We start from the raw sequence: 18,775 nt of genomic DNA, 5'->3' as shown, positions 1-18,775 counted from the left end.
TATATAATTATGGACCGATATAGAGCAATTCTTGCGTGTTTGTTAGAGACCACATTCTAACACCATGTTCCAAATTTCAACCGGATCGGATGAATTTTGCTCCTCCAAGAGGCTCCGGAGGTCAAATCTGGGGATCGGCTTATATGGGGGCTATATATAATTTTGGGTCGATGTGGACCAATTTTTGCATGGTCATTAGAGAATATATACCAACACCATGTACCAAATTTCAGCCGGATCGGATGACATTTGCTTCTCGTAGAGGCTCCGCAAGCCAAATCGGGGAATCGGTTTATATGGGGGCTATATATAATTATGAACCGATGTGGACCAATTTTTGCATGGTTGTTAGAAACCCTATTATAATTTTTAATTATTGTTTTTTTAACAGTGCTCTATTTCATGAATATATAATGTTATTTACGGTTTTTTCACCTATCAAGATAAAAAGCTAATATAATATAAACATGATTATGTTGTTTGCTCTTCTTTTCATTTGTTTTTTTTTTTTTATAAAAGAAAAAAAATTGGATTTATTCCACATTATGATACAGCAAATATTGATGTATGAATTTTAATTATTAAGAGATTTGTTTTTTTCTTTTCCTCCCATTCTCGTTCTCTATTATCTATTATTCATTTGGCCTTTGTCCTCCTAGATAACATTATAAGGATATTGATTAATCAGCGCGAGTAAACAGCACTCCATTATGAGTATGTGTTAAAGTCCCAAGGCTTTTTCATACGATGCTCTAATGGATGAGTGTATACAACACCCGCCATTTGGTTTGTCTGCCTGCATGTCTGGCCAAGTGCTCTTGTCCAGGCCGCATTTCGGAGACCTAAGAGTAACCGGCAGGATACACATCATCAGCGTACAACATCAAAAGGAAATGGGAACAGAACAATTACTTGCATAATAAATCAGATTGTCATGTTTGAGAATTATCTCTGGCATGAACAAAGTCGGCCATACAGTGGGATGGGTAAAATCAATATAGAGAGATAAGCAAAAAAAATAATAATATATATGTTTATTATATAAATTATATATTTAAAACAAATATATAAAATAAACGTTGTTTGATTCAAGGTTGCTCTCAAATTAATAACGACAGCTTTATGGAGACTGTATTGCCTAAACTAATCTGTTTTCATACTACATATACTAGAAGTGGACACCCCTATGTTAGGTTAGGTTAGGCATATTTCAGGTTCCCTTAGAATATTCAGTCCCTTATGAAGCCACAGTGGTGAACTTCTTTCTTATCACTGAGTGATGTCCGATTCTGTGGTTAATTCAATAACAAGGGACCTACTTTTTATAGCCGAGTCCGAACGGAGTCGCACATTGCAGTGAAACCACTTTGAGAAGCTTTGAAACTCCAGCATTACTGGGGGCGGGGGGAGTCATCAGCATTACTGAGAGGGGATAATCCATCGCTGAAAACTTTTTGGTATTCGGTCGAAATTGGAGTTGAACGCACGACCGGATGAATTTTGCTCCTCCAAGAGGCTCCGGAGACCAAATCTGGGGAACGGTTTATATGGGGGCTATATATAATTATGGACCGATATAGAGCAATTCTTGCGTGTTTGTTAGAGACCACATTCTAACACCATGTTCCAAATTTCAACCGGATCGGATGAATTTTGCTCCTCCAAGAGGCTCCGGAGGTCAAATCTGGGGATCGGCTTATATGGGGGCTATATATAATTTTGGGTCGATGTGGACCAATTTTTGCATGGTCATTAGAGAATATATACCAACACCATGTACCAAATTTCAGCCGGATCGGATGACATTTGCTTCTCGTAGAGGCTCCGCAAGCCAAATCGGGGAATCGGTTTATATGGGGGCTATATATAATTATGAACCGATGTGGACCAATTTTTGCATGGTTGTTAGAAACCCTATACTAACACCATGCACCAAATTTCAGCCTGATCGGATGAAATTTGCTTCTCTTAGAGCAATCGCAAGCCAAATTTGGGGGTCCGTTTATATGGGGGCTATACGTAAAAGTGGACCGATATGGACCAATTTTTGCATGGTTGTTAGAGACTATATACTACCACCATGTACCAAATTTCAGCCTTAGCGGATGAAATTTGTTTCTTTTAGAGCAATCGCAAGCCAAATTTGGGGGTCCGTTTATATGGGAGCTGTACGTAAAAGTGGACCGATATGGACCAATTTTCGCATGGTTGTTAGAGACCATATACTAACACCATGTACCAAATTTCAGCCGGATCGGATGAAATTTGCTTCTCTTAGAACAATCGCAAGCCAAATTTGGGGGTCCGTTTATATGGGGGCTGTACGTAAAAGTGGAACGATATGGCCCATTTGCAATACCATCCGACCTACATCAATAACAACTACATGTGCCAAGTTTCAAGTCGATAGCTTGTTTCGTTCGGAAGTTAGCGTGATTTCAACAGACGGACGGATGGACGGATATGCTCAGATCGACTCAGAATTTCACCACGACCCAGAATATATATACTTTATGGGATCTTAGAGCAATATTTCGATGTGTTACAAACGGAATGACATACCCTCCACCCATCCTATGGTGGAGGGTATAATAAAAATTCAATAGCAAAAAGAATACTATTAGAAAGACAATACTTTTCTTCTCCATGACTTTTGTGGTTAAAAACAAGCTTTCTGGCGACTTTTGTCCTTGCAACATTTGAAAAGTGTCCGCTTATCAGAAGTTACTTTGAATGTTATAATATACGAAACATCGAAAGAAAATTGATCACTTCTGGAAGGTATCCGATTTTCAGAGTGTCCAAATTTAAGATGTTTCTCTGTATTTGTTGACGAAGACACAATTTGATTTAAATATAGATATCGAAGGACTCATTCCTCATGTCACACCGAGTTCAAATAATTCATGTATTGCCAACTTTAAATGTTGATGATGCGAGAGAAGTATTTTGGCCACTATAGAGAAAACAAACATTTAATTATATGTGGATTAGACAGAACTGCGACTGTGGGTTTGCTAAATTTTAAAATTTATTTTTAAACTTCACGAGCTTTACATTTTGAGTTAGAGTTTTACGAGTTCGAAGGACTGCTAATGACATTTGGGTCCGGTTTCACGTCAGTGTCATTATCAGTACTAAATTGACCGAACGACCAGGAGTACCTTTTTCCATGCACCGTTGCACACTGCGCTTGTTCTGAGTGTCAATTTTGCCAAAAATGCAACCTACGTCATTCCACAAGCACCGTATTCACCTGACTTGTCTCAGTGTGATTTTTGGCTGTTCACCAAAACTCAAGAGATTCGGGAAACACTTATCGAGAGACAAACGCTGAGTAGAAAAAGGCGCTGATGACTATACTGGGAAGGGACTTTCGAGAGTCGGAAATAATTTCACCATAAGTGTAGTTTATCGGGAGGGTATGCAATTGATTTAGAAGAGATGTATCATTCAAATTCACCTTACTTTTTACTGACAATAGTATATTTACTTTGGAATGTTGTTATATTTGTATTTGGCTCTCCTTAGAAGGTGATATACGAAGATAGTTCATTCACTCATTTATTGTTTCCTTGGTATCAAACGGTTTTTGTCATACATATAATCCATACAAATTTAAAGAGCTTAAAGATAATTTACTTTTTTCTACTTAAATATAATAACTGAAGCTTAAAATTCTATTATATACATAATGTAGAAAGGGAGGAAAAAATTTACAATACGAAGATAATACGACTCTGGCAATCAGAGGTAAATACACAATTAGAGTTGAGGATCAGGGGACGCTCCGTATTCCTCGGACATGGGAAAATTGTCAAATAGTGAGCAATCGATAGAATGGACGATTTTAAGACAGGCGCATGAAGTAAGGTATGTACCGAATCTCTTATTACCATTGTTTTACCTTTAAATGTAGTGGTCAAATAGTTTGATAAAACAAGGACAGAAAGGAAAGCTGTAGATGACAAAGAGCCCTGCCACAGTGCGAATCTCAAAGTACTTCTAAGCCTGTCAATCACCGTTTAATTTGCAATACAAAACAATTTGACTTTGTAACAAAACTCCAACAAATATTGGCATAAATATATGTTATTCCAGCAAAAGAATTCGCTTCTTTTTTGTATGAACTTCAGCGCTTTCAAGCAATAAATTAACATGAGGAAATCATTGCAACTTTAGTGCGCCTAAGAATGTGTATAATAATTTCGAATAATGGAACAATAATAGCGCTAAATTACTGCCAGATTGCAGTAAAATACTGCTTTTAACAATAATGAAATGAACAACTTTTTTAACAGTCTTCCTTTTTGATAATTATACTAGCTGTGACCGGTCCGCGTGGCTGGCCCCAAAAGTTATTCTTAGCTTTCATTAATTTAAACAATATACAAAACAAGAGAATACAAAACAAGTATATACAGTAGTAAGTTCGGCCGGGACGAATCTTAAATACCCACCGCCATGAATCAAATATAATAGTTTCCTTTGAAAATTTCAGGGGGGTTTGATGACAGATATTTTCCCAAGCTGATCAGTTCAACCAGTAGGCTTCCCACAGATAAATGTAAAGATTTTACTTATGAAGACTAGATCAGATTCTGAATTTATAAGAACCATTTTTTGTTTGAGTTTTGGAGAAATCATAAACATTTCTTGTAAGTGCAAGCAAATGATGAAATAACGCCTTGATTTGAAATCTAAAATCTGTGCATTTTCATCCCAATTATATAAATGCGTACGAGAAGTAAAATCTGGAAATTTTGCATTCAGTTTCAAGCAATTTTCATGACCAGTACGCCTTCTATACCCTCAATAAGTGAAATCGGACTATATGGAGGCCTTACCAAATGGACCGATAAAACTAAATCATATACACTTTGTTATGGGCCAGTATAATGCCAGTATATTTTCAATTTGTGGCAAATCGGATAAAAACTAAAATTTCTAGAAACCCTAGGAGTTAAATCGGGAGTTCGGTGTAATGGGGGCTATACCAAAACATGGAAGAATACACACAGTATTCAGCGCATTTAATTGTAGTTCTAGAATCTACACACCAAATCGGAGGGCCGGTTTATAAGGAGGCTATATCAAAAACTGTACCGATACTCAATATATTCGGCACACCCCTTTAGGGTCTTAGAGTACCTCTAGATTTCAAATTTCAGGTAAATTGGATTAAAACTACGGATTATAGAAGCCCAAGAAGTAAAATCGGCAGATCTGTCTATATGGAGGCTATATCAAAACATGGACCGATAATCACCATTTTCGGCACTTTCTCTTTATTTTCCTAGAATCCATATGGGCCCTATACAAAAACATGGACCGATAGGCACCATTTTTGGTACACTTTTTGATGGTCCTAAAATACCTCTAGATTTCCAATTTCAGGTAAATTGGATAAAAATTACAGTTTTTATAAGGCCAAGACCCAAAATCGGGAGGTCGGTTTATATGGGGACTATATCAAAACTTGGACCGATATAGCCCATCTTCGAACTTGACCTGTCTGCATACAAAAGACGAATCTGTGCCAAATTTCAGGACAATAGCGCCATTATTGAAAGCTGTAGCGTGATTACAACAGACAGACAGACGGACAGACGGACATGCTTATATCGTCTTAGAATTTCTCCCTGATTAAGAACATATATACTTTATATAGTCGGAAATCGATATTTCGATGTGTTACAAACGGAATGGCAAACTTTTTATACCCCCGTCACCATTCTATGGTGGTGGGTATAATGAGTTGAATCGTCCGCAACACACGTCATATTCCTTCAAATATATCTTCGCACAAAATCGTTCTAAGTTGTGATAAACAATACACAAAATGATCTTTCTTATAGAAGTGCAACTTGGTAAGCGAAGAAAGAAGCACCCGCTTACTTTAGTGCAAAAAAAATGCACTAATTTCAGCAAAAAAATAAAACAATTAAGTGCGTCGCCCACTTTAAATGAACCTTACAAATTTGCGCAAAATATTAGTGCCTACAGTATGGACACAATAATTTAGGTGCTTCCAATTTTATAATTATATTTTGCTGGGATATTTAGAATTATCTCTCAACGAGATGGATTGGCAGTTCAATATTCGTCTCACAGGGACTTCAAGCACACAAATTGCTACCAAAGTCAATGGATTGTGGCAATTATTATTTAAATATCCAAGCTTCAAATCAAGCTCAGTGTATTTAAAGAAAAAAAAAAACCCTTATAGTGAGTTACAAGCTCTAGGGGGGCGCATTTGATTTGTTATTATAAAATGGAGGACGACCTTTAATTCTTTCCTGATACCTGGCCGGCTATCTAAATCACTATTATTAACCACTGTAACCAAAAGTGCAGTCGGACCATTGAGAAATCATAACACACAATTTACTTGTGAATGCCGCACACAGACATGCTTTATATTAATTCTAAGATAAAACTATGACAGTTTTTAGCGACATCTAAAGTTCCATGAATACGTGTACTTGAATATCCTTTCGCATCCTTTCTATATCAGGTCTCACACATATTTTTTGCCCCCCATTGACTCCACAAACCTCTAGCTGCCAAAGAACGTGGTATAAAGTTGAAAATAAATAACCTTTGTATATTCACCCACTCCATTGGTCTAATCATGCCATTAACAAAAATGCAAATTATGCCCTCAAATGCAGCCAAAGTCTATGGCTGACATGGTAGAACATATCCGGACTTTTGCTTCGTTAAAAATGCCCACGTTTGGCCACAGATCCACATGCATAGCTGCTTTAGTTTCTACCTCTCTTTCTCTCCCACTACTTTTGGTGAATCCTTTTGTGTCATATTTTTTCTTTTTTTTTTCCTTGTCTTTTGGTGAATTATTTATAACTGAATTAGAAAAAATTAAAGGGTCTGTCTCAACGACAAATGGATCTGGAGCAGAATAATAGCAGCAATCATTTCAATTACTCCCATCTAATGCCAGTGTGAGGGCATAGAGCAAATGGATTACAATTATCGGGAGGTGCCCTGGTTTAGTGATTTAAATGCATGGTTAAATACTACTTAAAATAATGGCAAATTATCGAGGAGTTGAAGGCATAAAATGTAAGAGAATATTTGGAAGCAACCAAAGTTTTTGATTATAATCAAGAAATTGATTGATGTTTGTAATTTTGAATTTAGACTGATTAATTATCATTCGAAGTTAAATTCATTCACTGATTTGAATTCAAGATTTTAGATAAGAAGAACCGCATCATATTCGGTCGGGTGGATGCTCCCATACTTTCCCCAATGGAATTCAAGGTCTTTGGCCTCAAAGTATAATGACGTTCCTGTGTTCCATCTCCACGGACTTCCAAATTTCTGGCTTAAATGTAGAGTGACGTTCTTGTGTTTGATATACATAATTATCCTTGGTCCTATAGCTCTCGTGGTGACTCGCTCTAAACCCCTAAGGACTTCAGTTCCTTACTAAGACCTTTGATCTCACAGTTCAATCACCACTACCTTTCTGCCGATAGTTTCCTCAGTAATTTCGGACATAAAAGAACATCCACTGAAATCAACGGAGCTATAGTCCTCCATTAACCTGACATTTCCGAACCTGAAGTTCCCACACTCTAATTTTCCGACCGATTCTACCACAGTGAAGTTCGGGCCTGAGATCTTTGGTTATACATGCCCTCCAATGTTATCTTGGAGTTTAACCACTGATACCTTTTAGTCTAAAGTTTCCTCAGTGAGATCTCCTGACCTATAATTCCACCACTGAGATCATTGGGACCACAGTTCCCCTACAGAGGGCATTAACCCTACAGTTCCCCCGCTGAGACCTTCCGGGCTGCAGTTCCTCCATTGAGATCTTCGGTTCTACATTCCCTCCAATGTGACCTTAGAGTTTAACCACTGATACTTGTTGTCTAAAGTTTCTTCTAACCCCCCTCCCCCCCTCATTGAGATCATTGGACCCACAGTTCCCCCATAGATGTACCTGCAGTTCCCAAATAAGACCTTCGGGCCTACAGTTCCACCACCGAGATTTTCAATTAGCCTTTCATTGTGACAATAGGATCCACAGTTCCACTCTTTTTACTGCAGTTTGTGCATTGACATCTTCCGACCTATGAATTCCACACTGAGATCAATGGGCACACAGTTCCTCTAATGAGTAATTCGGACCTACAATACCATCACTAACATCTTCAGAGCTGAAGATCCCTCACTGTCACTGCCAGACCCACAGTCTCACTATAGAGAGGTACAGTCCTTCCTCTGTGACCGTGGGATCCACAGATACATCACTGATATCTTTTATCCTACAGTTTCTTAACCTATAAATTCCCCTCTGATGCCATTGGACCCATAGTCCCCCTACAGAGGAGCTTTAGCCTGCATTTCCCTACTGAGATCTTAGGGGCTGCAGTACCACCACTGAGTCCTACGGGCATATAGTTCCTCTATTGAGATTTTTGGTTATACACCCTCTCAATTGTGACATTAAGATCCACATTTCCATCACTAATACCTTTATGTCTACATTTTCTGCATCGATCCTATAAATTTCTCATTGAAGTCGTGGATCTCAAATTTCCCCACTGAGATAATCGGGCCGACAATACCACCCCTAAAATCTTTAGACCTAAACTTACCTCACTGTCACTCTTAGGCCCTTAGCTTCACCACAGATAGCTTCGGACCACAGTTCCGCTACCTAGCTTTTTGAATGTACGGTAACTCCATGGTTACCTTGGGATCTTCACTGAGATCTTTGGACCTGCAAATTCTCCACTGAGATCATCGGATCCACAGTACTGAACGGCGTGCACATTTCAAAATGATCCGTTTATGAAAGTAGGTAAGGTTAGGTTAGGTGGCAGCCCGATGTATCAGGCTCACTTAGACTATTCAGTCCATTGTGATACCACATTGGTGAACTTCTCTCTTATCACTGAGTGCTGCCCGATTCCATGTTAAGCTCAAGGGACCTCATTTTTATAGCCAAGTCCGAACGGAGTTCCACATTGCAGTGAAACCACTTAGAGAAGCTTTGAAACCCTCAGAAATGTCACCAGCATCACTGAGGTGGGATAATCCACCGCTGAAAAACTTTTTGGTGTTCGGTCGTAGCAGGAATCGAACCCACGACCTTGTGTATGCAAGGCGGGCATGCTACCCATTGCACCACGGTGGCTCCCTGAAAGTAAATCAACACGCCTGTGGTGTCAAACGAAGAACAGATGATGTCAATCTGACAACGATAAAATGGCACCATACTTTGGCAAAAAAAAAAAACACCAGCGTTCATGATCTGAAAACGTAATGGTTACGAATTTAAAAAACAAAATCCGCCACAGTGACTCGAACCTGGATTGTCTGCTCCGTTCGCATGAACAGTCGCCTTAGCACATTGCACCACCGTTGAAGTTTCCATAAGAACATCTAACGAATATATTAAGACTTTTCATTTCATTTCATTTCATTTATTTAACAATTAGTAATACAAAGCCTTTCATAGGCCAATATATATATATATATATATTACTTAGCAAGAATACCTGAATACAAAACAAAATTCTTAACTGAATATAAAAATAACTAATTAAAATTATAATATATCTAACTTAAATGATTTAAATAAAATCAAGTACCAAAATACATTATAAGTTGTTTTCTTTTTTCTGCACTCTTAACAAATTTTTGTAACAGTATTCAATTTGTCGGCTCCCCAGCCTAACTATAAATTAGCAGTATTAAAAATGTAAAAAATAAATAAATAATATTAGTCCCGCACGAGGTAGACATATACAAATAGACCAAGAGTAGTTTCAATGTGGCAAGATCGAATCCATATACTGCATCAGTTTCAACCGAAAGGAGTTATTACACTGTGAAAATATTCGCAACTGAAGCGGTAACCCATTCCAACAACGTATAATTCTCACTTGAAAAGATTTAGCAAAAATACTTCTCCTAATACGGGGAACAAATAGCTGTGGATTCCTAGACGAGCGCGAAAAGGAGAAGGAAGAGCGTAAAGATACAGGCCTAGAGCAATATATAACCTTATAAAATAAAATCAGATTCCGATAGTCAACAAAATTGCGAAAAGAGAGACCAAGAAAACGCCTTACGAACCCAGAAATAGAATCCCTCCTTCGAACATTGTAAATAAAGCGCACAATCACATTCACAGTTCGTCTTAACTTCGCAAAAAGTTGTCCAGAGCAGCCTGAGATAACTTCAAGACCATAAAGAACTTGAGACATTAAGAGCGAGTGAGCCAATTTGAGTCTGACATTGAGTGGTAAAAATAAATTCGATGAAGAAATCCTACGCAATGTAGACCAGATCCTACCAGACAGAGCATCAATATGGAATTGAAACGAGAGCTCCGAGTCAAGTACAACACCCAAACAACGATGCCTATCAACAAATTCAATGCGTTCATATCCAAGGAACAAATTGGGTAATTGAGGGAGCCCCCTATTCGACCCAAACATCAAGGCTTTAGTCTTAGCCACATTAACCAACAAGTCATTCATCAATGCCCAATGTCTAAAACGATCCAACACGGCATTAATCTCAATCTCAAAGTTCTCAGTAGAAGAACCACAACCGCTAAACAACAAGAAAACATCATCCGCGAAAACGAACGTTCTACACACCCTAGAATCAGTGTAGCAGTGGATATCATTAACATACAGGATGAATAAGAGTGGGCCCAAGACCGAACCCTGAGGTATACCAGAAGCAAGCGGAAGAATGCTAGATTCTGCACCATTCATAGCAACAAATTGTTCCCTATTTCTCAAATATGAATAAATAAGCTTACACGCCGATAACGAAAATCCAAACTGCCCACCAAGTTTAGCAACTAATCTAGCATAACTCACGGAGTCGAAGGCCTTAGATAGATCAAGAGAAACAAGAGAGCTCGAACAACCATTGTTAATATCTGTGCGGACATGATCCGTCAGTGACAAGAGCAGATGCGTAGTATTTAGACCTTGGCGGAACGCATATTGAGACTCATGAATAAGATTAGAAGTAGCCATAAGTATCTGCCCCTTCATAATATGCTCAACAATTTTAGAAATTGCAAGTAATATTGAAATTGGACGTAAATCAGCAGGTTCAGAAACAACTCGAGACTTCGGTATAGGAACTACACGAGCTTTCTTCCAAGCGGAAAGAAAAGTGGACGTTGTCAGAATGCAATTCACCAAATCCAAAATAAAGCTTGATACAAGCGGGAAAATAGACTTAATAAAATGAATAGGCACACCATCCAATCCTACCGACCTCGATTTAACTTTTCCCATCGCTTCAAGAAGCTCAAGCTCATTGACACCACAAAAAGAAAACGGCGAATCTGACTCACGGAAACTATCAAAATCAAATTCTTCAATTCGGCTGCCAAGAGCCGAACCGTTAGCAAAAAAAGAATTGATACATTCGACATCCAAATTAGTTTCCACGAAGTCATCAGTAACACACCCAGACCTACGCAAAATCCTCCACATGTCACATGAGTCCAAAGATTCAAACCGAGCAGAAAAGTGCAACCTTCTCGCTTTGCGAATCATAGCCTTAGCTCTATTTCGGTATTTACGATACGTTGTCCAATTCTCCTGGGATCTATCAGATAGAAAGGCGGAAAACGAAAGATCTCTAAGTGATCTGGCCAACCTTATATGGGAGGAATTCATCCAATTTTCATCTCTGCGAAGCTTTTTCCTAACAGTTGGTACGAAATTAAAAAGATCACTAAGTAGAGCAGACAAAAACGTGCATTTCGTATCAACATCAGTAGCATTAAAAATTCGACTAGATTCAAATGAATCCACATATAAAGCCAATGGATCCCAGTCAATGTTCCGATAGTCTCTATATTCAACGTACTCAGTCATGGAAGCAAATTCGAATAACAGACTAGAAAAAATTAAGGCATGATCTGAGATCGAAGGACACTGTACCTGATGCGAGAAGTTACATAGAGAAATATCACTTATAAGCATATAATCAATAAGTGATGTGGACCTCCTGCATAAATCGAAATGAGTCGGAGCTGAATTGTGTACAACAGACAAGTTATATCTAGTACAAAGACTACGAAGGATACTAGCTCTAGAATAATCAAAAAGGTTACAATTGAAATCACCAAGTACTACAATATGGTTATATCTCCAAAAAAGATCGCGGTGGAATGTCTCAAATTGCTCCAGATTACCTGATGGCAGATAGACAACACCGAACAGTAGTACAATATCGTTAAAAGTAAACTCTAAAAATAAGGACTCACAAAGATAATCAGACGACTTGAAGATTAATTTAAATCTTAATCCATTGCTAATATAGACAGCAACTCCACCCCCCCTCGATGAGAATTGTCTATCATTACGACATAGCTTGTAACCAGAAATGGAAAAAGAGCGGGTCGCAATATCATCCGAGAGCCACGTCTCCGTAACGGCAAACAGACCAAAAGAGCTACCATCAAGTATACATTTAAGTTCATCAAACTTACAAGGTGATTTGATACTTCTACAGTTGAGGTGCCCTACATTCAGTTGACCACCGTAAGGTAAAAGTTTAGATTTGATATATGAGCTACCACGCACAATGGGACCAAGATTTTCGCTAAAAGACATCAAACACAGGGTATAATATTAGGTTGGGGAACCGAGAGAATAATGTAAGAGATAAAATTTCAATTAAATCACATAAAAATTCCATTATTATTCATATATTTATATTACACTGCTGATTATAGCAAAGAAAAATGAAAGCAGTTCATGAAATCGTCAACGCCCGATGGCGAAACCTTGAATATTCCGTTTCATTTTGTTACCGTCCGTTCACGATTTAGGAAGGTAATTTTTCTATCAGTTCAGTATTCCCACTAAGGTATTCGGACCAAAAATACGACCGCTAACATTTTTGAGTATTAAGTTTCTTTCGATGTGAAAGATTCATCCCACTCTTGACAATATATCGCTGAAAAATTCTATGGAATTATTAAAAAGAAGCAGTTTGATGTTTACCTATGAAAATGATTAACAAATATAGCTTCGTCTTACATCAGGACAACATCTTATTCCAGATTATTAACCATCCCTTGCTTATGGAGACCTTGAAGGCGACTAAATCATACTCCAATCCAACTATTATGATGGTGAACTTGGGGAAAATTGTTTCTCATTTGCACAATAGTAAACGTTGTATATCGTTTCGGCTCTATATGGCTTTTTTAAGTCACATCCTTATTAGAAAAAACCACAAATATTTTGAATATTTGTTTTGCCAAAAAAAAGTTTGGACATTTTATGTCAGAAACTACTCATGCATGATTTAATTTTTAACCTAAAATATTTGGTTGTTAACAAGAATATAGAATGGAAACACGCATACGTTGTTGTTAATTAAGGCTTTATTGGAAAAGTTTTAATAGACTAAAAAGAAATTTCTATCATAATAAAAAACAGTCGTAAAATAGAATTTTATTTGTATTGAAAATGCAGATATATGCACTTGAAGGATATTGACCTCAATACATGTGTGTTAAAGCAAATTCATTGATATTTTTTCTAACAATTTTTTGTCTAGCATTTTATTTGATTTTCAAGTTTTTATCATCAATCTATCAAGAAAAAATCTCCAATTTAATTCAATTTTCTGGTTTTTCATGTCTGCTTGCAATCTACTCCTGACGCATTTCTTTACCTAGCCACAGACACATCCAACATTCTATAGAACACTAGAGCATTTGATGGTCATGGACGTATACGATGATAATATTTCATTAGGGCAATTATTCTGTGGTTAATTTCGAGATAATGAAACTTTGCGGTTAATGGCATTGATGTTGGTAAAAGGATTGCTTTTTCCCTCATTGAATACTCTAGAGGTTGCCTCACTTCATCTCATCATCATTTGATGTGCTTGCATCTGTTTCTCGTTAAGCTTAATTAGTATTAGATTGGCAACGAGGCTGACTTAAAATGAAAGAAAAAGGTTAAATAAAATTATTTTCATTTTAAGAGATTTTACAAAATTTAATTGAATAATTATGAGATGAAAAGAAATGGGCAATTATTTCTTGTAAATATTCAAAAAAAAAATATGGTTAAAAAATATTTTAAATAAATTTTTAACATATCATTTTATCATTTCATATCCTTTACTAATATGTTCAAACAAACAAAAGGATACAAATTTACAAATAATAGAAAACTTCGTAGGTCTACAATTTTGACGAAAGGTAGAACGGGAATTAAAGGGTGATACGGTCAAAATTTGGTCAATATAAACATGACGTATTTCTTTCAATTTTGCATTTAAAAAACCTGAACACCCCTCATTTTGAAGGTGTGTGTGTAGAATGTTGCTCCTATTTTGATTTTGGAATTCACTCTTCAGTTGTCAAAATGCCGTCCAAGCAAGAAGAGCAGCGTATCAAAATTTTGCTCGCGCATCGCGAAAATCCGAACTACTCGCACGCAAAGCTGGCAAAATCGCTAAAAGTTGCCAAATCAACCGTTACAAATGTAATTAAAGTGTTTGGGGAAGGTTTGTCGACAGCCAGGTTGTCTGGATCGGGGGGAAATCGAAAACCGGAAGCCGCTGAGACGACAAAGAGAGTTGCCGGTAGTTTCAAGCGAAACCCTAACCTCTCTCTCCGAGATGCCGCAAATAAGCTTGGTGTATCGTCTACAACCGTGCATCGAGCCAAAAAACGAGCCGGACTATCGACTTATAAGAAGGTAGTGACTCCAAATCGCGATGATAAACAAAATACGACGGCCAAAGCGCGATCCCGGAGGCTGTACACGACGATGCTGACGAAGTTTGACTGCGTGGTAATGGACGACGAAACCTACGTCAAAGCCGACTACAAGCAGCTTCCGGGACAAGAGTTTTATACGGCAAAAGGAAGGGGAAAGGTAGCAGATATTTTCAAGCACATACAACTGTCAAAGTTCGCAAAGAAATATCTGGTTTGGCAAGCCATCTGTACCTGTGGCTTGAAAAGCAGCATTTTCATAGCTTCCGGGACTGTCAACCAAGAAATTTACGTGGAAGAGTGTTTGAATAAACGTCTGCTGTCTTTCCTGAAGAAACATGGTTGTTCCGTACTGTTTTGGCCGGATTTGGCATCTTGCCATTACGGTAAAAAGGCCATGGAGTGGTACGCCGCCAACAACGTGCAGGTGGTTCCCAAGGACAAGAACCCTCCCAACACGCCAGAGCTCCGCCCAATTGAGAAATACTGGGCTATTGTCAAGCGGAACCTAAAGAAGACCACTGCTGCAGCAGTTCAAGGCAAACTGGCTTTCTTCGGCGCAGAAGGTGGACAAGGTGGCTGTACAAAATCTGATGGCAGGTGTCAAGCGTGAGGCTCGGCAATTCGGATTTGGAAAAGCGAAAGCCTAACTGAATATTTTTCCTGAATTTTATACTAATTGAACTTGAAAAAGAAATTTAATTTGATTTTTTAAATAAACGTTTTCACGAATTTACACGCGTTTCCCTTGACCAAATTTTGACCGTATCACCCTCTAAAATAGTCACCCTCTGCTTAGTCGAAAAGTTGTAAAAATGACTCTAATTTTCCTAAACTTCTAATATATATATATATATATATATATATATATATATATATATATATATATATATATATATATATATATATATATATATATATATATATATATATATATATATATATATATATATATATATATATATATATATATATATATATATATATATATATATATATATATATATATATATATATATATATATATATATATATATATATTAACTTTCTCATTCCGTTTGTAACACATCGAAATATTGCTCTAAGACCCCATAAAGTATATATATTCTGGGTCGTGGTCAAATTCTGAGTCGATCTGAGCATGTCCGTCCGTCCGTCCGTCCGTCCGTCTGTTGAAATCACGCTAATTTCCAAACGAAACAAACTATCGACTTCAAACTTGGCACAAGTAGTTGTTATTGATGTTGGTCGGATGGTATTGCAAATGGGCCATATCGCTCCACTTTTACGTATAGCCCCCATATAAACGGACCCCCAAATTTGGCTTGCGATTGCTCTAAAAGAAGCAAATTTCATCCGAACGGGCTGAAATTTGGTACATGGTGTAAGTATATCATCTCTAACAACCGTGCAAAAATTGGTCCATATCGGTCCACTTTTACGTATAGCCCCCATATAAACCGATCCCCAGATTTGAACTCCGGAGCCTCTTAGAGGAGCAAAATTCATCCGATCCGGTTGAAATTTGGTACGTGGTGTTAGTATATGATCTCTAACAACCATGCAAAAATTAGTCCATATCGGTCCATAATTATATATAGCCCCCATATAAACCGATCCCCAGATTTGAACTCCGGAGCCTCTTAGTGGAGCAAAATTCATCCGATCCGGCTGAAATTTGGTACATGGTATTAGCATATGGTATCTAACAACCACGCAACAATTGGTCCATATCGGTTCATAATTATATATAGCCCCTATATAAACTGATCCCCAGATTTGAACTCCGGAGCCTCTTAGTGGAGCAAAATTCATCCGATCCGGCTGAAATTTGGTACATGGTATTAGCATATGGTATCTAACAACCACGCAACAATTGGTCCATATCGGTTCATAATTATATATAGCCCCTATATAAACTGATCCCCAGATTTGAACTCCGGAGCCACTTGGACGAGCAAAATTCATCCGATCCGGTTGAAATTTGCAACGTGGTGTTAATATATGGTCGCTAATGACCATGCCAAAATTGTTCCATATCGGTCTTTAGTTATATATAGCCGATCCCCAATCACACAAAAATTGGTCCATATCAGTTCATAATCATGCCACTCGAGCAAAAATAATCTAGCAAAATTTTATTTCTATAGAAAATTTAGTCAAAATTTTATTTCTATAGAAAATTTTGTCGAAATTTTATTCCTATAGAAAATTTTATCAAATTTTAATCTAGCAAAATTTTATTTCTATAGAAAATTTTGTCAAAATTTTATTTCTATAGAAAATTTTGTCGAAATTTTATTCCTATAGAAAATTTTATCAAATTTTATTTCTATAGAAAATTTTGGCAAAATTTTATTTCTGTAGACAATGTTGTCAAAATTTTAATTCTGTAGAGAATGTTGTCAAAATTTTAAATCTTTTGAAAATTTTGTAAAAATTTTATTTCTATAGAAAATTTTGTCAAAATGTTATTTCTATAGACAATTTTGTTAAAATCGTATTTCTATAGAAAATTTTGTCCAAATTTTACTTCTATAGAAAATGTCAAAATTTTATTTCTATAGAAAACTTTGTCAAACTTAATTATATACGTATTTAATCGGCCATTTTAAGTTTAATATATGCCACGTATGGACTACGTGGTATATATTACGGTATTAGGAAGTTTTAAGATACCTTGTCATCGGCAAAAGTTACCGCAACCCAAGTAATTCGATTGTGGATGACAGTCTTCAGAAGTTTCTACGCAATCCATGGTGGAGGGTAAATAAGCTTCGGCCTGGCCGAACTTACTGCCGTATATACTTGTTTTTTTACTAACGTTGTGTCCCACCCTAGCCGACTTAAATTTTGGGTCTATAGATTTTGTAGAAGACTATCAAATTCTGTCCACATCGAGTGATATTTAAATATATGTATTTGGCCCCGTCCGACTTTAGACTTTCCTTATTTGTTAATTCTTACTCTGTTTTTAATCTATTTTAAACAAAAAAGTTAAAATTACTCATTAAAAATATGAAAAAAGATGGTTAAAAAATTGAATTAAAAGAATTTCCTGTATAGTTAAAATAAAGAACATCTTTGGGAGGACATTTCTGGTAGATATTTTAAAATTGTGTCATTAAATTCAAAAAAATAAAATCTTATAAATTGACGGACACCAGACCTGTCTTCCAGTGACTAGACCTTACTACATAATATTAAACAAGAGTTTTCTTGCTTGCTTTTACTCTAGAACAAGCTGCTCTAAATCATAATATTTTCAATAAATTTATGGGAAAATACAACCCTTTTATAGATTGGAATAAATGATCATAGCAAAACACACAATCTTAAAAATGAGTTTTCTGTTTTTTTTTTCAAAATTAATTGTTTTATTTCAAGCATTTGTCGTTGACAACTTCCCTCCAAAGACATCATTCCTTACCCCCTCCTTCCACAAAACATTGAAATTATTATTTTATTGAACTCGAAATAGAACATATGGGTATGGCATTTCTTTCCCCTTTTCCGTGTAAAGAAAAATCGTAAACAATTATTTTTGTTTTATTGACACTTGCAAAGTGTCGCCAATTCAACGACCAAAACAACAAACGCCAAGTAAAAAAAACATATAAACAGCTATTAACAGTTCAATAAACTTGTTGCCGACATAGTCAAAGCTTTGTAGAAAAATCTTAAATCAAATGAACAAAAGGAAACGGAACTCCCCCTCTCTCTCTCTCTCTGGTCTGGTCTGGTGCGTATACCAATGTTAGCATGGTAGAATGTATATACGCATACAATTTGTGTGAGTGTGTTTTCGCATACATTTGTACTCCCATAAATTATGATGCCACAAATTTAATCTAATGTCTATTTCTGCTTCAAGTTATTTATGTCTTCATGATTGTAGTCGGACTAATGTATGTTTGCGAATTACGAATTGAAGCAATTATGGAGACCAGAGGGCCATAGCCGCGAGTTTGCCAGACCATACCAACCCAACTGTATGGCCTTTTAGTG

General features: G+C 36.8%; 1 protein-coding gene across 1 annotated transcript in view; it reads right to left on the bottom strand.

Moving 5' to 3' along the window:
• Positions 1 to 721: 721 nt before the first annotated feature.
• LOC142225310 (uncharacterized) overlaps positions 722 to 18,775 on the bottom strand; it is a 110,001-nt gene continuing 91,947 nt past the window's right edge. The window contains exons 4-6 of the mRNA XM_075295084.1: positions 10,170 to 11,960; positions 8,634 to 8,695; positions 722 to 842 (exon numbers count right to left, since the gene is read on the bottom strand). Of these exons, the coding sequence (XP_075151199.1) occupies positions 722 to 842; positions 8,634 to 8,695; positions 10,170 to 11,960 (1,974 nt within the window). The remainder of the gene's footprint in view (positions 843 to 8,633; positions 8,696 to 10,169; positions 11,961 to 18,775) is intronic.

Source organism: Haematobia irritans, chromosome 2 (genome assembly GCF_050003625.1).
Source record: "Haematobia irritans isolate KBUSLIRL chromosome 2, ASM5000362v1, whole genome shotgun sequence".
NCBI lineage: Eukaryota > Metazoa > Arthropoda > Insecta > Diptera > Muscidae > Haematobia > Haematobia irritans.
Note: the sequence above shows the minus strand (reverse complement) of the source record. Positions and strands in the feature narration are given on the sequence as shown.